The following is a 21478-nucleotide window of genomic DNA, read 5'->3' as shown; positions in this document are numbered from 1 at the left end:
GGCCACAGCGGGGATGCCAAGAGGGGGAACACGACATGTGGGACCCCCCAGCTCCACCGCTGGAGCTCGCCGGGGTGAATACCGGCAGCCCCTTAGAGAGATCCCTGGATCCAGCGGCCATGGGGGTACCCTGGGGATCCCCACCCTGAGGGCCGAAGTCCTGTTTGTCCACTGTCACTGTGGGTGTCCCGCTCCCCCTCGGAGGACTGGCTGCTGTCAGCACCCCCAAGGCCAGTGTAGGGGCCGTGGGGGCCGCCCTCTGCCCTGCCGAGGGAGTAAAAAGCCCGCTCGCGGACGTGAAGTTCATCGGCACGCTTCAGCTGGTCCACCTGTCTGCTGTGGCCCAGTGCTGTGAACGTCCCCGGTGCCCCAGTCCCCAGCTTTCTGCCATGGTGCCCAGGGAGGCGGCCACCCCCAGCTCCCGACACTGCTGCCCCAGTCTCGCCACCTTGCCCCCTCTCCCGGCCCTTGCCTGCTGCCATGCTGCCCACATCTTGCCGTGCCTGTGGAGTGGAGCTGCCCCCTGCTTTGGTGGCATGCGACCTGCCCCCCGCATCGCCACCATGGCTGCCAGCCTTTGTCTGGGCCCTGCTCGGTGTCTGGCTGCTGGCTTTCCCGCTTGGGGATGGTGGTTTGTCTGTCCTGGGTGTCTTGTCCAGTCCTGCTCCCCCTGGCCAGACCCTCACCCCTGCCCCAGGCTGTCCCTCCCCGCGGGGCTTTGGGGTGGCTGGTCTCATTTCCCGACTCCCTCCTTTCCCCACCACGGTGCTCCTGCCTGCCTCCCGGCTGCTGGCTGTCACTGAGGAGGTGGTGCAGTCCCCCTCACTCACCCCAGGGGAGGCCGTGGTAGTGGCCAGGTGGACACTGGCTCCTTCAGCTGGGACAGTGGTCACATGGATGCTGGCTCTTTTAGCTGGGACAGTGGCCACATGGATGCTGGCTCTTTCAGCTGGGACAGTGGCAGTGGCCTCCTCATCATGCCCCTGTTGGGGGGTTGTGGTAGCCAGATGATCTGGCTTCCCCTTGAACGTCTGCCCCTCACCTCTCACCTCATCATCATCTTTCCCACGGATGCTGGCAACTGTGGGGACAGTGACGTGACCACCAGTGACTCTCCAGGGGACAGGGGTCACCAGTCCTTCCCCATAGCCACCAATGGTGGTGGCACCTTCCTCATCCTCTCCTGTGGGATGTGCATCCCTGGGTCTGCTGGTGACGCTGTCCCCGTGGCTTGGGGTGGCTGTGGTGGCTAGTCCTTCAGGCTGCCTGTGAGCAGGGGTGCTGTCATCATCACCACCGTCAGGTGCTGCCGTGACACCCAGCCTGGGGAGGGGCCTGCTGGTTCCCGCAGTGGCGGTGCTGTCATCCTCACTGCCCACAGTGGCACCGGCCTGGGTGGTTTCTTGCTCCCCCACGTGGATATTGGCCCTCCCAATGAAGATGTTGACCTCATCATCCTTGCCTGGAGAGACTTGGGTGAAGCTGGTGGTCCTCGCTGTGCTGCCCAGGTTCCCACGGGTGATGGTGACACTGCCCGAGTCGGGGATGTAAGCGTATTCATCCACACCTGTGGCATCAACTTGGACGTCCTCTGTCTTCTCAGTGACAGAGGCAAGAGCAGCACTTCCCATTCCCGTGCCTCGCATGACACCCTCCTGCCCTTGGCCAGAGACAGTGGACTCACCACTGCCCTCATCCCCTGCCCCTCCAGTGACAGGGGCCCTCTCCCTCCCATCTGTCATCGCCCCCTCTGCAGGAACCACTCTGGGGGCACCAGCATCCTTGTCCTCACTCCTGATATGTGACCTGTTCCCCACCACAACCTCACTGGGCTGTTCACCCCGAGAGATAATGGGAACATCACCATCAACTTCAACCACCAAATCCAGATCACCGCTGCCCTCTGAGCTGGACGGGGTGGGACCTGCAATGCCGACACCGCCACGCGCTCGCGTGCCAGTGCCAGGGCGAGGACTGGGAGCATCCCTGCCAGCGCCTGGGGAGCTGCGGTTTTCAGGCCTGAGGACAATCACATTCTCTATTGCTTCAGTGCTGTTATTGTCACTGTGCTCTGGGGTCGTCCTGGCCTCTGGCAGCTCCTGCTTGGCATTGTCCTCATCCAGCCGGCGGCTGGGGATGATACTCTTACGGTCAGCCTCTTCTTTCTGTGCAGTACACACAAGGGAGAGGTCAGGGTCAGCCCTGGTGACAGACGGCTGCTTGGGGCCCTGCAGCCAAGCCAGGGTCCCGCCGTGCCACCTGGGCACCTCCTCACCTTTATCTGCGTCTGGTTCCTCCGCGTTGAGAATGAGTAGACGTATTTGAAAACGTAGAAGCCATGCTTTGCGTTGCAGCCTTTCAGAAGTATCTGTTGGGGAAGAAAATAACCAAACCTCACAGTTTTCTTATGAAATGGATTGGCAGATCTTCCCTTGGTGTGCGTGGCATTGAAGCAGCGTCCCAACGGTACCCACTGAGACCCCAGGACAGGCAGGAGCCCTCACCCCCTCATGGCCACCAGCATAGGCAGAGATCTGGGCAGGATGCATGTTCTCATATCCTGGGTTCTGGTGCTTTTGTTTTCCCTTGGGCTCATTTTCTGCTCGTGCTTACTTTCAGGAGCTGTGAGTTTGGATTTTTTTGCAAGGTGGCTTAAGGCTTGAATAAACAACCTGGTTGATGGTCCCATCAGACATGAGTTAAGGGACTGATGGCAATCAAGCTACTGGAAGGACAGCAACTGGTTTCCAATAGGGAAAGCCAGGCATTTTCTTCCATACTACTCATTTGAATTATGATACTGATGCATTTTACACCAAAACACTTTGAAAAAACCCTGTAGCCATTGGGCCTGAGACTTTTACACCCTCACCTGTGGGTACACCAAGCATTTGTGCTCTGGGGCTGGGCAGGGGCAGAGGAGCCCCTTGGGGAGGAAGCCCTTCCCTCACCTGAGCATGTCACACCTTTCCCCACCCCTGCTCTTAGTAAGAGCTGTTCAGATGCAAAGGCACTGCTGGTCTCTTTCTCCATGGATCACTGGGGCTACCCTCCAAAAGCAACTGTTTCTCCCTGTGCCTCTGGTGCAGGGCACCCCATGGGGTCTGGATGAGGCAGGAGGGTACATACCCGGTGCTGTCCCACACAGTTCCCAGAAGCTCTCCCAGACAGCGGGGGTGGCACCTGTGGGCAGCAAAACACAGACGAGAGCTGAGGCATCAAACACTGCCCCAGCATCCAGGTGGCTCCCAAGCCCCACTGCTGGCCACCCACCCTGCCCAGCATGATAGGTATGCCAGAGTGATCAGGGAAGGGTGGGAGAAATGTATTGATAAGCCAATAAATTCCCAGGCACTACTTGGGGTGCTGGCTTAAAGGAAGCAATAATAGGAAAGGTTTAAACCCCATTTCCAGGGTCTGAAAAGTATTGCAAATTCTGCTACAGCATGATTGGTAGCATCAGTAGCATTGCACACTACTTTTCACAGGGTATTCTTGGTCTGCAAATACCCTTTTCTGTAAGTCTGCTGCAGAGTATTTTACTGCAGAGCAGTTTTAATACACAGCACCACTGCTGGCATCTGTGATGGGAGCCTGGAGCTCATTAGCTGGTGGTGTTTCCCAGTGTGTACTTGCCAACTGAGCAGCAACCTCTGTGCTCTCAAAGCCAGGTTTCCATACATGCTTGCAGGCTTACAGCTCTCCCTGATTATCCTGTCATCTTTTGGAACATATTGGCCATCCCTGCATCCCTCAGGCTTGGGGCACTTGGTGATGGGAGTATCCTGTGAGTCCCACCAAGCCATTTCAGGTGTTCCCTACATGCCAGAGGGGGAGACAGGCCCATGGAGGGGAGTTCCCTTTGATCTCAGCAAAATTAGTCACTGAAACATCCCAAGTCCAGCTGAAATGGGTAGAAACATGCCCCACAGTGTTAAATAATCCCAGGTTATTCCATTGTTTGTGAACAGTATCAAAGACTGGATTACAGCCCTGATCAAGTAGCAGAGTATTAACTTCTGTGCCCCTATCTGAAAAGTAAATCTGCACTGATTTATTGCCTTTCCCTGTGCTGCCCTACTACAGACTTGGTTGTGCAAGCTTGCCCTGGGGGCTAAATGACACACAGCAGGGGTCCAGCCCTCAGAGAAGATGTGATTTCCCTCCTCCTTACCTGCCAAAAAAGCAAGCCTTTTCTAGGAGCAGACTTTCGCTCTAGCTGTGTATTTAGTGTGTTGAGCAACAATTGTGCAGGACAAAAATGGCTGCTGTTTTATTTATCTTAGTTCACCCTTTGTTTTAGTTTTATCAGTCAAATTTTCACATTAGGAGACCTGGAAAGTAATGCAGGTGCCCCTCTGACCCCTGTTACCCACATGGGTAAGATAAGCATCCTTTCTGCACCTCAGTTTTGTGGCTCCACTCAGGCTACTTCCAAACCAAAAGCACCTGGCAGATCCAAAATCCACACAAATCAAGGCAAAAAGTTATAGCCACCCAGACTGGCTCTTGCACAATGCCCTGATTGCTAAGCTGAAGGGACATGCTCAGCCACATCAACGCTAATACATATTTTTCCTGCTGGATTCACCTCTGCGGTAGCACCTCAGTCCCCTCCCCAAGAACCAGAGGTGTTACACGCAAGTACAACTCATGTTTTCCTGATGCTGAAAGCATGCTGGGTTGCACTGGATTCAGCAGCATGCTGGCAATCTGGGGAGAGCCATACTTACAGGTGTTGAGAGGGCTGTGCTGAGCAGGCACAGGCACAGGCAGACCAGGGCTGTTTTCATCTTGGGCTGCTCCTGGGGACACAGAGCGAAGCATCACTGGAGTTTGTCTTCCTAGGACTTGTGATCCCCAGTGATCCCGGTTAGCAGCAACCTAAAAGCTCCTGATATCCCAAAGCCCTCGTGGCAGCAAGGTTTTCCAGCAAACCCTGCTTTCCCCAGCTTTGTGGTGGCCTCTGACATCACCCTGCCCCTCTGCATTCCTTGCAGCAAAGGTGATGCTCTCGCCATGTGCAGAGGGCAGGGCCAGCAGCACCAAGTGGATGCTCTGACATCAGGTACTTCCTAACTCCCTCTGTCAAAGCAGCTTGGGTGGGTATTTGCAATAAATGATCCACAAAGCCACTGCAGGCTAAGCTGTTCAGTCATAAGTCTGAATTAAGAAACTTGCAGGCTCTTTTCAAGAACACTGATAAATGGCAGGAGGCAATAGCTCTGTTGGCCAGTAATTCTCATTTCACCCAACCAGCCTGGCTTGGGCTTGCAGGTCCATCCCAGACTCTATATTCAGCCATACAAGCATTGCTACAGGAAACACCAGAAGGAAATTCATGTGCAAGGATCAGCAGTACAAAGCAGTGTAGGCTCAAGAGATATGCACAGCCGAGGATTGGGATGTTCCCGTCCCCACTGTGGCTTGCCTGGAGCGAAAGCAGGAGAAGCCCTGTTCAGGGAAAGCAGAGGTGAAGGGCTAGGGAGAGACAGGGCAGGAAACTAGGTAAGAGGATTACCTTTCCCTGTCGGAGGCAGATCCCAGTGGCAGACCATGGAGTGTATGCCCACTTTGCTGAAATTTAAAGTTGGCCCCAGGTGCGCAGAGCCAATCAGCTCCTGCCCAGGGACATTTGTCAGCACTGGCAGCACCCGCAGATAACCAGGGGGAGTAATTTCCAGCTAAAAATGTGTTTGTGGTGAAAGACAGCTATCAAATGTTCCACCTGGCTGGATAAACAGAAAGCACAGTTTATAAATATCTGTTCTGAAGGCGAAATTGCTCGATGATTAGCGTAGATCTTAGTGTGGCACACAGCCAGCTTGGTTATTGATAAGAGGGTGTGCAGTGGGTCTTGGCATGCTCATTGTGACCGACATGGGAAAGCCAGAGGGCTGCAGAAAGGGAAGGGCAATATCCTGAGCCAGGCCTGGTCCTGGGCATGACTGTACATCGCAGGGCAGCATTGGCCAAGCCAAGAGCTACCACCACGCTGTAGCTTCTGACACTTGTTTTTGGGTTTCAACCTCAATACCTCTGAGCTAAACCTGTGCAAGTTCAAAATAGCAGGGTGGCAAAAAATGAAAAAAAAAAGGTATTTTTCCATGCACTTCTTGCACAGGTCCCTTCGAGCCCACCTTTGCTATGGAAAGGTGCTACAAAGATGTGTATGATGTACATACCCTTCTCCTCCCCACCTCAAGTTTTGGTGGCACTGCTGGTCACCTATACCCTTGCCAAGAGGGGTTCCCCCTGCTGCAGCCAGCCTGGCTCAGCTGCTCAATGTGGTGATGGTGACAGCAGCTCTCATCCCACTCTGCACCAGCCCAAACCCTGGGAGCTTGCATGACTGCTGGATTAACACCAGAAATGTTTAAACCAACAGCGTCCAGCCCCAGGTAGGAGCAGATCTCAGAGCCAGCTTGAAACTTGCCCTTGTCCTGGGAGCTGCAGCCAGATGCTGCCCCACAGGTACCAGAGCAGCCAGCCCGTGTGCCTTGGCTCAGGGAGGAGAGCTTTTGCCAGGTGCCTGGGGGGCTGACGCACACAGGACTGGGCTACGTGCCCTGTGGGAGTGGGACTCGGCCCCTGGCAGCGCCAGGGCCCTTTGTCCATGCTGGTTCCCTGACGTCTTTGGGCACCCCCTGGGGATGTGGATGATGGGGCTCTCATGTCCCTCCCACCAGCCATGAGGGCATGCAGGGCTCCCCAGTGCCACCGTAGGGATTTGGCCCCAGGGGTGCCCACCCTGCAGGCAGCACCTCCTGCCTCCCCAGCATTTGCAGCCTGGCTTTGGCACAGAGAGGCAGTTTTGTACAATGCCCAGCAGTTTGCTGCTGTGAAACTGGACTCATTTTGCAGTCAGACCTACACTGGGAGCTGAACACAGGTTTCTTTTCTAGGAGTGCAAGAGCAGTATGGTACCTGCCATAAACCTGCCATCATTATTCCCAAATGGTGGCACCTGCCTGGAACCTGCCTGGAACCCAGGCAAAGTCATTCTATCCCTATCTGTAGTGCTGATCCCTAGCTACACAGGGACATGCTCCTGTTGGGAAGTAACTGTGAGCAGGGATCCTGGGGACTGCAAGCCAGGCATGCTCATCCCTGATGCAGGAGGCAAGTGGATGCATTGCTGTCTCTAGGACAGCCCTACCTTGCCCTGGGGATGAGACTGTGTGACAGGGACATTTTGGGCTGCAGTACTGGTGTTTAACGCACACATCCAAGGTGCCCAGCCTTTTACCTGTGTGCCTGGCACAGGGATGCAGAAGCAAAGCCCTCATTGCAGGAGCATACATCTACAGCTAGTGATGCACAGAAAGAGAAATTAGTGTCTTTACCTCTATTAACATTGCCTACTGTGTGGCCAGGCCATGGGAGGCATGCTACCGAGGAATGGAGCATGTGGTAAAGTTATCACTGGAAATTCATGTCAACTCTACATAAAACATGGCTGTAAACCCAAAGCAGTGATGCTAAAAAGCATCCTTTCATTTTTCAGAGAGGACTTTACAGAGGCTTTCCAAGTTAGCCTTTTGTTCCTCCCTCCTTTCATATTCCAGCATCTGAGCTGGAATAAAAAGATTCAACCCTGAGCAGCATGAGCACCTGTAACCCGTCAGCCCACCAACCACTGTGCTGCCCCAGGGATCCCAGCAAATTTGGCAGCAAACCTTTCATCACCAACAAGCTCAGTTCGGTTGCTTTATTTCATTTCACTTTGCAAGATACAAAAAAAACCAAAAACAACAAAGCCTGGGACGGAGCCGGCGTGCATGGCAAGCTGCCTGGCATCCCCTCTGGCGTGCAGTGGCTGCAGTGAGCCTTCGGATGCACCTTCCTGAGTGGCATGGGGCAGGTGGGGGGCAGCACCAGGGATGCCCCCCAACCCGCTCACTGGCTGTAGTAGTAATCCTGGCCGTACACGTCGTAGCCGTGCCCTTTGTAGTAGCCGTACTCGTCCTCATAGGCCCGGTAGCTGTCCCCGCGGGCGTACTCGTCCTGCTCCTCATACCCACCCGTGGTGGTGCCCTCGTCCCCCCGGCTGTGGTCCCTGGCCGTCACATCGTAATCCCACAGCTCCCCAACTGTGGTGGCATCTGTGGTGGCGTCTGTGGGTCCCCCATCTCCCACAGTGGTCGCCTGGGTCAGCCCCTCTTCATCGGTGGTGCTGGCGATGGTGGTGGCTTCAGTTTCCTCCTCTTCCTCCTCCTCTTCCTCCTCTTCTTCTTCTTCTTCCTCCTCCTCCTCTTCCTCCTCTTCCTCAGCTGCACCAGTGCCCTCCTCAGCCACTGCAGTGCCATTGCCATGAGGTCCATCAGCCCCCTCAGTGGTGTTGGTGCTTGTGCCATTGATTCCATTCTCGTTCTCATCTACTTCTTCTTCCTCCTCTTCCTCCTCCTCATTCTCGTCACTGTCTTCATTTTCAGAGTCTTCCCCCTTGCTGGCAGTTCCATGCCTAACCCCCTTCAGAGTCCCTTGGCAGTCCTTGCCCTGGCAGGGGGAAGATAGCACAGCATTACTTGGGTGTCAGGAGGCTGCAGCTCCATGTGACAAGGGGCAGGCATGGGCACAGCTGAGCATCCCCCCCACACCTTGCATGGCAGGACTGTCTTTTTGGGGCACTCCTTCTAACCCCAAGTTAATACCCAGAGCTTGGTCCAGCCATGGGTGTCTTGCACAGCAGCCCCCCAAGGCAGAAAGGGGGTGGAAGGCACCCATAGGTGCAAGCAAACATGCAGTGAACATACCCCTCCCCCTGGGTGCTCCCCTCCAGCTCCCCAAACCACACCTGCTGGGGAGATGCGACGTCTCCTCCCAGCCCACCTTGGCAGTCCCCAGGGGCTGCTCCAGCAGGATGGCCAGCTACCTTGGTGCCAGCATGAAACGGCTCCTGCAAGGACAGGGAGAGGACAGGGCAGGGGGTCAGCAGCAGGAGCGGAGCGCAGCCCTCCCAGCAGCGAGGGGGGCACGCAGCATCCCCACACAGCATTTGGGCATTGCTCTGAGTTTCCTGCTTTCCCACGGGTCTTGTTCCAGACTGAAATGGAGAAGCTGCAGCAGGGCAGCCGGAGCTGTGCAATTAAGTGGTGGTGGCTGGAGTCGGGTGTTCCCATTCTGGCTACACATTTTGCTTTACAAAGCATCTAAAGGTTTTCTTTTGAAGTCATCCCTCCCAGTTTCCAGTAAACAAAGAAAGCCACAGGCACACTACACATGGACACACTGCACGTCATATGAGATGGTTAGTGAGAGCATGATGGCTCAAAGCCAGGCATGAGCCTGAACCCCACCAGCAATCAGCCATTGAGCACTGCTTGGCCCCCGAGACCAGAGTGGGGCTCCCAGCAGTGTGCTCTGCTAAAAAAGGCAATGAATATCCCAAATGCAAGCAGAGCCTGGAGCAACCACTCATGGGGCAGCTCACCCAGTGCCCAGCCTGGGAGGAGGAGCACGTTGCCTCTAGCAAATGAACCCTGCCATGGCAGGGAGACACGAGGTCAGTGTCATCCCTGCCCTGGGCAATCCCTGCTGCTCACATGCCAAGACCAAGGACACTTACCCTGGCATTTTGGGCAAACTCAGACCTTAAAATACGGGTGCACGTGATGCCAGAGAAAATCCAGGCTGTTTTCCTCTCCAATGGGAGAGCCATCGAATCGCACGGTGCATCCAGCTGTGCTCCCTATCTAGTACCTGATATAATTGGTCTTTACATACCTATAACTGACCTTTGGGCCTTTCAGCACAATTTCTCTTGCTGACCAGCCCCTGTCAGTATTCCTGCATGGGAACAGCCACTGCTCTGGTTCCTTGGAAAGGAAAGGGGCAGCCCCAAACAGCAGCTACATTCCTGCATAACTCTTATTTTCTTCCTGAGGCTGCCCAATCCCACTACTGAAAGTTATCCCTAGAGATTGCAGTGGTAGGGAAGAGAAACAGGCAAAAAGGGGCAAATTGCAGGGAGGTGCTGATGCTGGCAGAGGTGTCTGGGGGACAGGGGCCACCCCATACTGTACCCCAGCCCCAAAAAGGCCTCCAAAGGAGGTTTTAGTACCAGAGTCCCAGACTTTCATTAAATTATATATAAAAAAAGAAGGAAATAATAAAAGATGTGATTAGACCTGACACACAGGTTTCCAGGCATACCAGATCCTTCTTTCAAAGCACCCATGTGCTGGAGACCACTGGATTATTTTTGAACATTTGCAGCTCAGTGAGGCACAAGAGACCTCTGTAATCCCTTGCATTTAATGTTGAACCTGGGTGAGTCTCACAAATGCAGAGGTGCCCAAGCTCATATTGATCGAACAGACAGGAGAAGCATTACCATCTGGACTGGTACAAATGGGCATTTCCCAATTTTCATCAGTTTGTGTCCCTCCCTCCACACACATAAGTGCGGAGCACAACTGTGTTTTCCATAGTGATCTTGTCAGCACTGTGGGGGCAGCACACCCTGAAAGAGGATGGTAAGAGGAGTTCCTAACAGCACTTTCTTCCTGCCATGAGCCTCCCTGCTTCTGCCTTTTGGCCTGTCTTTCTCCTTTCTGAGCCACTGAAAATGGAAACCCAGAGCATTTGTCTCAGGGTTGTTTGGTGCATCCCCCACACAGGAATAAAAAGGACAGAAAAAAGGAAAACAATCCACAATAAATAATAAAATAAGCCCCAGAGTAGAAAATCCAGTTGCATCCAGAGCGCAAGGCTGTGGGCGGTCAGCAGCCACAAATGCTGATGAGCAGAGACTACAAAACCAAAGAAAGTTCCCAATTTCCCGTATTTGTTTTGCAAGCTGTTGGTTTGCCATACTCACCCCCCCTTCCTCCTCCTCCTCCGAGCCATCCCCCTCTTCCTCAGATGAGTCACTGCCCTAAGAAGAGGGAAAACCAAGTGGTAGGCGAGTGGGTGGGTTTCTGCTGGCATCACAGTGCGAGGCTCTGTGCCCAGCCCCGCAGGCCAGGGGCAAAGAGGGCACAGACCATGCCTCCCAATCTCATTTGGGCCAACATCCCTGCATTTGGTGGGTGGCGAAGCATCGGCAACCCCTCCGAAGCACCCACCTGGTACCGTCGCTGCGGGGGATACACATAGATGTATCTGTACAGGTAATGCCGGTGCCTGTTCTTGAACACCTACCGGGAGAAGAAGGGGGTAAATCCCATCAGTCTGGGGGCTTGGGTACAGGAGCGACCGAAATGTGCTCTTCCTCAAGACCAGCACCGTGTGGGACTGGGCGCGCAGGGTGGGGGGAGACCCTACCGCGTTTTCTTCCGAGTCATCCAGCTTGGCTCGCCGCAGCCAGCTCTTGACCTGGGGGAAAGGGTGGGTTGACACAAGCCCCACACCGGCCCCGGCAAGGACGGGGTGTCCCCCCCTGCCTGGCACTCACCGAGAAGGCACACGCCATCCCCACCAGGCAGACAAAGACCAGGACTGTCCTCATGGCTGCTTTCTCTAGGAACAGTGAAACACATTGAGCGCTTGCTTTTCAGCCTCAAACTATCCGTGTGTCTGTGTCCACATGGATGAGCAGGGAGAAGAAAGGCTGACCTCCAGCCACCTCTTGATGAGATCTCCCAACCCCTCCCCAGACCTAAATCCTTCCTTTATTTTTTTTTTTCTCCATGAATACATCATTTTTCAAGAAGCCACAAAGTAGCAGAAAAGTGAGTTTCACCACGTAGCAGATGCACTGCTTTCTCTGAGCAGGACTACTCACTCCTGCTTTCCCATTGCCTTTGAGGGAGGGGAGAAAGCCAAGCCCCACCAGAGATGTGACAGGAGTAACTGGGAGCACTGCCCACTGTGGCCACCCTCCCACAGCCCTGAGGTCTGCTTGGGCTCTGCCCAGGGAGCAATGCTGCTGGGAATTACACCACAGAGAGTTTAACCTCTCTGAGGAAAAATAAATGAGCAAACAAAGAAATTAATATAGTTGCCTTCTGCAGTCTGCCATTGACAAAAATAGCAGTGGCAAGACACCAAGGCAAGGAGCCTCCTGTAGGCATATCTGGAAGGGGGCTTGGCTCTGGGCAGGTCTGAGCTGCACAACCTAAGCACCAAATCCCAGCCTGTCCTCCCCCATCAAGGAGCAAGAGCACATCCAACCCTTCCCGCAGCGTCCCAGCCTTGCCCCAGGGAGGGATGCTCCCGGCATCCCCCCAGACTCAGTAAGGCCCACTAACCTTCCTTTTTCCTACCCTTCCTCTATCTAAACCCACCATCAGCTGTGCTTGGGGGGAGTTGTTATTAAATTCAGCTGCGCTTGAAGTTTGCTTATCTTTGTTTAACTCAGGCTTGAAAACAAGTGGCCACAAGCTTCCCTGACCACGCAGCAAGGCTCTGGATACTCATCCCCTCCACCCAAGGGCTTCATGAAGCCACAGACCCAGAGAAGGACAAAAAGCAGCATCCAGCCCTGACAGCGAGCTGAGCCCCCCCATCCTCCCACAAAAAGCAGACAGCAGTGCACAAAAAGACTGCAAAAAGTCGCAGGAAGCTTACCCTTCCACAGCACCGACAGCTCCCCACAGAGTCAGCTGGCACAGATTTCCTCCTGCTGCTGCCCTGCTGGGATATAAGGTCTGGTTTTGCGCCCCCCCAAGCCAAGTCACCGCCCTGCCCGGAGTGACGCCAGCCCACCGCCGTGCACCAGAAAACCCCAAAAACTTCAGCGCTGGCAGATTTGGTGCACAAACACAGCGCCCCGTGCCGCTGCCAAGCCTGGGGAGGTTTGCACTGCGCCGCCTAATTGAGGGTCTGGCCTCAGAGGAACGGCCATGAGGCCGAGGGTATAATAACACTCTTGGCTTAAATTAAAATAAATATTGGGAAATCTGTTCCTAGGGGGTGTCCACCTCCCGTTTTTGGGAAATTCTGTCACTGTTTTTTCAAGTAGACAAAAAGATTGACCTCAAAGGCCCGTCTCCACAGCCACTTGGGCATAGCCGTTAGACAGAAAAAAGCTAAATCCAAACAAATCCCTCTCCAGGATGCTTGCAGAGGCCTTGGTAAGGGCAGGGAAAAAAAAAGGGACTCAGATACAGGTGTCACCAGTCCCCCCTTAAGAGCCATTTCTGCCACAGTGATACTACAAAATGCATGTCTGCTTTGTTTCTTGTGCCCCCCAAACCATGCAGACCCACACAGGGGCCAGCCTGGTTGCCTGTCTCCAAAATCAGGCATTCTCCAGCTGAAATCTGTGTATGTCCCCAGCAAAGCAGAAAAAAAATGCAAAAATACCACCCACGCTCAGTCAAAGCTCAGTGGGGAACTTGGTGGCCAGTGATCAGAGCCCATCACTCCTGCCCTGCACCTGATGGCAGTGGATGGGGGCACGTAGATGCTGCCCTGGCACCCACCTCTGGAGGGGCATCCTTTCTCCTTTAGCTATATATATAATTTCCTGCTGGGATTTCAGCCACCCAATTCTCCAGTGCACCTCTTCTCAGCCTTTTCCAGACTTTTTCTGCACTCCTCAGCAAAGACCCCTGAGCTCCTTCATACACCTGGGCTGCAGCAGCTCAGGAGAATGACTCCTCCCCAAATGCAGCTTTGCTTTCCACAGTGGAAAGGAGAACTGCAAATCCATTGCCACCTAAAGCCTTCAGCCCCACAACCCTTGGAGATGGAACAGCGGTGCTGGAAAAAGCATGCCTTCAGGCAGGTCCATGACACTCATCTTAGCTAGTGGTAAAACTATGGTTATTTAGGGCAGAAAAATCCACTTTGCCATGAAAGACCTGAAGGTTCATGTTTCTGCTCAAAACTAGGGTCACAGAAAGCCTCACCTACAACCAGTTGACCAAATTCCCAGGTTATGATCAGAATGACAAAGCCTTTTTTCTTTCTCATCACCACATCAATAGGTACATCATGGGGAGTTGCTAACTGCTGATGGAACACCATGCACACCACACACTTTCGGGAAGGGAGAGGTCCTTTGCAGCCCACTGGGAGTCCAGCAGCCCTGCTGTGCCTGCCCCACGGGTTTCAAAACCTGTTGTGTCACGTGAGGAGCCCTAATTACAAGGGAGGCCTGGAGCTGGCTGTGGCTTTCGGCTGGTGCCTCATGCCAGGAAAACCCACACGCACAAAAAAAAAAAAAAAAAAAGAAAAGGAGGAAAAAAAGCAGCCATGCAGTTTTCCAATGCCAACACAGCAGCTTCCACTAAAGAGAGAGACCAGCATTGTGAGGGTTCCCATGCTCCCCCAACCCCATGGGATTGGAACAGCTGGAGGGGCTGCTCAGCTAGTGGGTGTGATGCAGGGGGCTCAGAAGAGAGACAGCCCTGCTTCCAACTGTTCCATGCTGTCCTGGGCTGCCTGGCCCAGGAAAGCGGTGAGCATGTGCCCAGCTTTGAGGTTAAAATTTCATCAAGGCTTGGGAACAGAGAGTGCTGGTGGGAGGCGATTTTTAATGTAATTAAAGGGCTTTTGCTCCAGGCTGCTTAAAACAAAATAGAAAACTGACTATAAAAACACATATTTCACCCAAGATCCCTAAAAAGCACCAGGATAATTAACATGTACCCAAGTGCCTTGTGCAGCCAGCACCTATGTTTAGCTCCTGGAGCGGGTGCTCCCTGGGCAGGCCACCAGCAGCAGCAGCATCAACCTCACAGCACCAGGCAGGGAGATCAGCAGGGAAGTCAACCAATGCATAAAATGTTTCCATTTGAATTTTTTTTATTATTATTACTTTAAAAAGCTTCACATCTCAGAACTGGAGCATTCGTCTTTGTCTCTTAACGCTTTTGCAAGAACTCTGGCTGTCCAAGGGAGCAGGGCTTGGAGAGATAACCCACTTGCCCAAAAAGGTATCTTTTATTGAAAGCAACTGCAGGCTCTGAAAGCTTTATGAAAACTATCTCACCTTTGTAGATAACCAGTTGGGAAAAGAAACATGGAACAGCTCATGGAGGCTCATCTGCCTCCAGGGGATGGGGCTTTGACCAACCTGGTCAAGCAGAAGGTATCCCTGCCTGTGGCAGAGGGGGGCTGGAATTAGATGATCAGGTGACAGCAGCAAAAGCCCTTTTTTTGGGAGCAGGGAGAAGGTAGGCATGCAGCATGCAGCCCACATGTGCAAATGCACTCCCATCAGTTTTTTAACGTGTACAAATGTGCTGCCATGTCGCTCATTATGCACCCTGATGAACAAGCTGGGGGTCAGGCACACAGCCCACTCCCAAACCCTGTCTGGGCACACTGCTGCCCTCACACAGCCCATGGTGATGAACCCCCCAGGCAGCTGCTGCTGTGCCCAGGCCCTGACACCCCCCCATGACCCAACGTTCGTGGGGTTGGCACCAGCTGCTGGCACCAGCTCTGAGCTGCAGCTGGGTGGGCTTGCACCTGGCAAGGGCACTGTGTGTGGTTTTGATGTACTCTCCTGATCCCATGGGGACCTCACGGTCAGAGTGTCCCTGTCTGGCACAGGCTGACATGGCTCCAAGGTCCAAATTTAATTATTATTTTTGCAGGGCAGTAAATGAGCAGAGCAGCATGCTCCTGTCCTGCCCAGGTCCACTGTGGGGCTGAGGCTGTGGTTGGGGCTGCACTGTCCTATTTCCACGCCCTGGAGCTATTCTGGAAGGAAACCTCAGGGCCAAAAATAAGTAAAGAAAACAAAACCAAAAGGATACTTCGACCATGATGAGAAGAGACCAAGGTGTTCCTGCAGCCAGAGAAAGGGGCACCCCTGCCATGCAGCTCAGTGGCCAAGGCACCTCCAAAATTTGTGCAGGGAGGCACCTGAGGCAGAGCTTTCCTTGGCTCCCACCTCTCCCTGTGTGCTGTCAAGGACAGCAGCATGTGTGCCATGGCCACCAACTGGGGAGAGAAGTAATGAGCTAGAAGAGGGAGCAAGTGTAAGAATAAGGGATGCCTCTCTCTTTCCCCTTCCTCTCACAGCACAAACCCACCAAATGCAAATCAGCATCAGCTGGGCACAGAGCTTGTTATTTTTTTGCCAACAGTCGATTTTAGAATAGAAGTGTGAGGGGAAAATGTCTAAAATGCACCACATATCAATCTCAGCTATCAGTACACAGCCCTTATATATTAACCCTCTGCAACTGAACATTTCATATGATTTTCCTTTTTCTTTGAGCATAAACCAGGTGAAGGAAATTAATTCTATTTACATGCCTGGCAAAATGTAGGACAGGAGCAGTTCTATAATGTGAGCACTTTGAAGCAGCACGAACTCTGGGAACAGAAACCCAGGAAATCACTGAGGCAAAGTCACAGCATTATCACAAATCCCAGCACTTGCCATCACCCAGGCCCTCACGTGTTTGAGTAATATCTGTATATCAGATTTCCTCTGATTTTTTGCTTGTTTTGCTTTTTTCAGGAGCAAGAAGCTGCTCATGAGCCAGAATAAGTTACCAGGTCTGGTCCCACCACCTGTTTGCTGCATCCATCCACATGTGAGAGCTCTCAAACACAGCCACAGGAGAAAAAGCCAAATAAACCCCCTCAGTGGCCCCATTTTCAGAAGGAGAGCAGGCAGATAAGCTAGGTTCATTGCAAAGGTACCACCTGCCCACCCAGCTCAGGAAATGAGCTCTCTAACAAAGTTAAATCAGTGTCCCTGAAGAGTCAGGCACCTGGATGGTGTGGAGGCACGCTGCTCCCATGCTGCACTAGTGGTGGCTGCCGACCTCCCTGCCACTGTGCTCCCTGGGAAAAAACCCTGAGTCAGGGATTAAAATGGTGCCATTTGCAGCAGAGACAGTGTCAGCAGGAACTGCTGCACTTGCACTGGTTATTTGTTACTGCGTGCATACCTGAGTTGCACAAAACTAGTATATGTATCCACATATCATAGGATCACAGAATGGTTTGGGTTGGAAGGGCCCTTAAAGATCATGTAGTTCCAGCCACACAGGGACACCTTCAGCAAGACCAGGTTACTCAAAGCCCTGTCCAAAATGGCCTATATACACAGAGAAGTGCATGTCTCTAGCAAAAAAAGTACCTTAGCATTCAGACACTCATTTTATTTCTGAAAAAGATGGCTTTGGAAGTTTTCGCCCTATGATGAACCTACTTTTTTCTCTGCAGGTTAAATAACATCAGGTTTAGGACAGAAAGGGCAGGTGTTGCCTTCGCTTCCCTGTTGCAGGTTTAGCTCCTCTATTCGGAAACCTGATGCCTTCTGCTAAAACACAATACCACCTCTTTGCAGCTTTGCATTTCAGGGTGTGAAGACAAAAGAAACCTGAACTGCAAACCACTTACTCACTCTGCAGCTTTAAGATCTCCATTATGAGTTCAGGGGGTTACAGTTCAGGTGGATGTTAATGTTTGAACTTTACTTGTATCATCCTGCAGTGCCCAACTCCTTGGGGCAGTGCTGGGGGGATCACAAAACTCCCAGGACATGGCTGAGCTAGCAGGGGTGGGAAAGTTATTTGCCATTGAAGTGCATGGCAGTAAAGGCAGCTGGAAGAAAAATTTCTTTAGAGCGTTCAAAAGGTTTTAATATTTTGGTGTTTCACTGAGATCAGGGGCTGTTTTCCCATGGCCAAGATATTTCTTTTACTCAGATTGATGGCCATGGTGATTCTGTCAGAGGTTTTTTCTCCACGTTGAAAAAGGCCAGAGAAACGTAATCAAACTCTCCCGGCCTCACTGAGTACTTGGCAAGGAGTGGTTCCCATCACAGCAGGCATAGAAGAGAAAATTCCATCAGACCTTAAGGGAGCCTACAAGAAAGATGAAGAGAAACTTCTCACAAGGGCATGTAGTGACTAGCCAAGGGCGAATGGCTTCAAACTGAGAGTAGGTTTAGATTGGATATTAGGAAGTAATTATTTATTGTCAGGTGGTGAAGCACTGGAACAGGTTGCCCAAAGAAATCATGGATGCCCCATCCCTGGAAGTGTTCAAGACCAGGCAGGCTCTGAACAGCCTCATCTAGCGACAGGTGACCCTGCCTTTGGCAGGGGGTTGAAACTATGGCACTCAGATCACCATAGGAAGCCCGGGATATTTGGCTGTGATGTCAAAAAAGCCACTGCTGGAGGGAGAGGGAGTCTGTGAACTCCAAGGGTATCTCTGTTTCACCCACCAATCCAGGAAAATAAGAGTGTTGAATAAATGCAGCTTGTGTGCCCTGGCTGCCCCAGATCCAGCTGCCACAGCCAGGGTCAGCACTGCTGCCTCCCACTGCTTCAGCCACACCAACTACTTATTAAAAATAGACTTTTTTCTTCTTGGAAAGGACAAAAAAAAATACCCAAAAAACCCCAAGAAACCTTTCTTTTAGGATGATGCAAACTTATGTTTTCTCAAACCTAAATGCATCCAAAAATACCTGTTTTAAACCCCAGTGCTGATTCCTGGGTAAATCACTGCATTCAGCTCTAGAGGCCACCCCCAACGCACAAAAAATGTCATGTGGGTGGATAAGAAAAGCATACATTGATGTGGACACTTTTTATCCTTGCCTAACCCATCAGGCAAACTGGCCCTTACAAATTCATTGTATAACCATCACAAAACTGGAGGCAGAAACATCTCCAGCCTGTGGCTAATCTTCCCAGTTGCTTTGCCTGCCTGGTTGACAGCAGAGAGCAGGAGCACCCCCTTCCAGTGCTCACTCCCCTCTGATAGACAGGCACATGCCACAAAAACCAAGCACATGGACTGCTAAAAATGCCTTAAAATCCTCCAAGTGAGCATATTTTGGTCACACTCTCTGTTCATCCAAAACCTCGCCCTGTGAAGCACTGCCCGTCATCAAGGCCGTCCAGATGTCAAGCAGAGTGGCCCAGCTTGCACAGGGATGAACAGAATTTAGTAGGGATAATCCAGTGCCACTAGTGTCCCCTGAAACCTGCCTGTCCTTGCAGACAAAATGCCAGGTTCTGGGCACATCCCTCCTTGGTGCCAGCCAATACGAGCGGCTCCTTCCCTGCGGCCGGGCAGGTTTCCCTAGTGAAGGGCTGTTTCCTCACCCTGTAATGCCCGGGATGGATGGTTCCGTGGGAAGCCGTCCTGGCAGGACCGGCAGGCAGCAGTCAGCTCTGGTACCGACTCCCGCAGTCAGCTCTGGCACCGACTGCCCGGCCTTTGGGAGCAGCCAGGCAGCGGGAGGCAAATTTTGGGCGTTGCTGGCAGGGACGGCAGCGCGTCCCTGGGAAGGCACGTGAAGGGGACCCACGTGCAGGGGGAGCTCAGCCAGCTGCCCCCCGGCACAGGGGGCAGTGGGGGTGCTGCCTGCCCTGTTTGCCAGGCACCCGCGCCTCCCGTTCAGATTAGACCCAGGTCAACCCCGTTTTTCTCTCCCTTTGCAGAGGGGAGAGGGTGAGCAGTCCCCTTCCCAGCTGTGCTAGGCTGCTGCTCACCCCAGCACCGCTCACACAAGGGTGAGGACGGACATGCACAAACTGCAAGAAGCACTTTAACCCCAATCCTGGAGGGTCTTGACCGTCCTGCTCACAGTCTGGGCTCACTGCAGAGCTGCGTGGCACCCCTCGATTTCCTGAAGGCATCCGGAAAAAACCTCCCAGTCCCCATTCCCACCCCCATCGGTTGTCCCCACGCAAACATCACCTCTGATGGCCCCAGGGATGTGGCCCAGCCCTGTGGCAGAGCCAGCACCCAGAAGGTGCCCGCTGCCTGAGCAGCAGCACCACTTGGTGGACACCAGAGGGTTCACAGCAGCGCCCTGCCCTGCCCTGCCCCGCCCCGCACCAAACACGTCACTACTACAGCTTGAAACCAAACCGACAGCTGTCACTCCGCCCTTTTTGCGCTCCTGGGCTGCAGCCAAACCCATGGTTGTTGTCTTTCACACCAGCATTTTGGTACCCAAGACCCTGACAGGCATCATCACCATCACAGTATCCCCAGCTAATCACATAACTGGTGCAAGGGGTCCAAAAAATAAGGGGCAAGTCGTGACCGAGGTATTCACTGTGAAGTGGGGATCAGTGGAGTGGAGGAGGGAGGGTCAGGAAGGAGACTCCCAGGGCAGCAACGTGGGGAAGCTGCAATTTTCAGAGCTGACCTCATACAGAAGAAAAAAAAGTTACACAGGGTGAAAATGAAAACATAATTTCCACTAAAACCAGGAGCTGTTTAGCTCCCAGCCTTCATAGTGTTGGAAAGAGGCTACAAATTAAGTGTGGTTCTGCCGTAAATAGTAGAAAAATTATTTCATTTCACTACTAGTTCTTGAATTCTGTATTGCAATGCCCAGCAGTGACACTCTGGAGCCTGGGCAGCTCAAGGGCATCTGTCCACTCACGCTGGCCCCTTGGGGACTGTCCTCTGCAGAGCCACAATTCCATGCTGTAAAACTGCACAGCTACACAACAGCCCGTGGCTTCACCTGTCAGCATCGATACCCACGTTGCACAACTCATCATACACATGTGAACAAGGAAGAAGGGCCTGAGTGGGATTTTAAATAAAGAATGTGTTGTTTACTTGCTTGCTGGTAGGAGAAAAAAAAAAAGGTACGTGATAACACCTTTTCCCTGCTTACGTGCGTTTGTGCTGCAGGGGACCTGGTACCAGAGGCCACCCTGGGGACCCAGAGCTGGTGGTCCAGGAGAGCCCTCATGCCCTGGAACATCTCCTTCCCAGCATCTCAGGAAGAGCAGCACAACCCTTGCTCACATTGCAGCAGTGATGGCCATAATATAGCAAAGCTCCAGGCCCAGCTCCTGGGGTCATTGGCCAGATTTTCCACTCCACTACACGGTCACCTAGAGGCAGGGGTGGCTTTTGAGGTACCTGGAAATGGCAGGCATGGGAACACCTTCAGCCTCTGCTTTCCCCCTCACCCCAGCATGCTGTGGCTCTCCATGCAAATAGCCTCCCCTTTGCTCCCCACTCCCTCTAGTCTGGCTCCAAGTCGCAGCACAAGTCCCCTGGGAGAGAAGAACAGCAACACCTCAAACCACACCACTGTGGAGTTTGGTGGTTTTAATGGTAATTAAAGAAATCAACAGGGTACATTTTGGCTTTGAAATACAAGTGCAAAAAGGGTACAATATAATGTTTTCTGTACATTTCTTACAAAATATTACATACATCCCATCCTGAAGTGGTACTTCACACCCTGCTGCACCCATGAACCACATATGCCCACCAGCTGTAGCTTTTCCTTTTTATGTGCAGGACATGGAGCTAACAGAAAGCTCCAGCTGGAGTCTTGGCAGAGGTTTTTAGGGCCATGGTAGGTAAATATAAGGGGTGAACACAGGGACCTTTCTGCCCAGCATGCCCAGGAGTGCCAAGCCACCACTGTGCCCTTGGGACAAGTGGGCAGCATCACCCTGCTGGCATTCACAGCTGTTCAGAAAATGCCATTTCTTGCTGTGGTTTGGCATTTTCCCTGTGCCTGGCATCACCTACCTCTTCACACCCTGTGCAGTGTGCCCAGGTCTAGCTCTGGCGAACCTGACTCCATTTTAACCACAGCATCTTCTTGAGAAGAAGTCAA

The 21478-nt window shown here is 52.8% G+C and overlaps 2 protein-coding genes across 2 annotated transcripts; both read right to left on the bottom strand.

Moving 5' to 3' along the window:
* Positions 1-92: 92 nt before the first annotated feature.
* Positions 93-4811, bottom strand: MEPE (matrix extracellular phosphoglycoprotein). The gene is made up of 5 exons (XM_051790732.1): positions 4734-4811; positions 3130-3183; positions 2276-2368; positions 934-2165; positions 93-837 (listed from the first exon to the last, which is right to left on the bottom strand). The coding sequence occupies exons 1-5, from the start codon at positions 4791-4793 to the stop codon at positions 93-95; spliced, it is 2184 nt and encodes a 727-aa protein (XP_051646692.1). The 5' UTR covers positions 4794-4811.
* A 2886-nt stretch (positions 4812-7697) lies between these two features.
* On the bottom strand, positions 7698-14805 carry IBSP (integrin binding sialoprotein). Its single transcript, XM_051790742.1, has 7 exons — positions 12514-14805; positions 11399-11463; positions 11269-11319; positions 11070-11141; positions 10823-10879; positions 8798-8899; positions 7698-8499 (listed from the first exon to the last, which is right to left on the bottom strand). The coding sequence occupies exons 2-7, from the start codon at positions 11450-11452 to the stop codon at positions 7900-7902; spliced, it is 936 nt and encodes a 311-aa protein (XP_051646702.1). The 5' UTR covers positions 11453-11463; positions 12514-14805; the 3' UTR covers positions 7698-7899.
* Between the last annotated feature and the right edge of the window lie 6673 nt (positions 14806-21478).

The sequence above is a fragment of the Manacus candei genome, unplaced genomic scaffold (assembly GCF_025592945.1).
Source record: "Manacus candei isolate 608988 ecotype Guabito, Panama unplaced genomic scaffold, ASM2559294v1 h1tg000028l, whole genome shotgun sequence".
Taxonomy (NCBI): domain Eukaryota; kingdom Metazoa; phylum Chordata; class Aves; order Passeriformes; family Pipridae; genus Manacus; species Manacus candei.
Note: the sequence above shows the minus strand (reverse complement) of the source record. Positions and strands in the feature narration are given on the sequence as shown.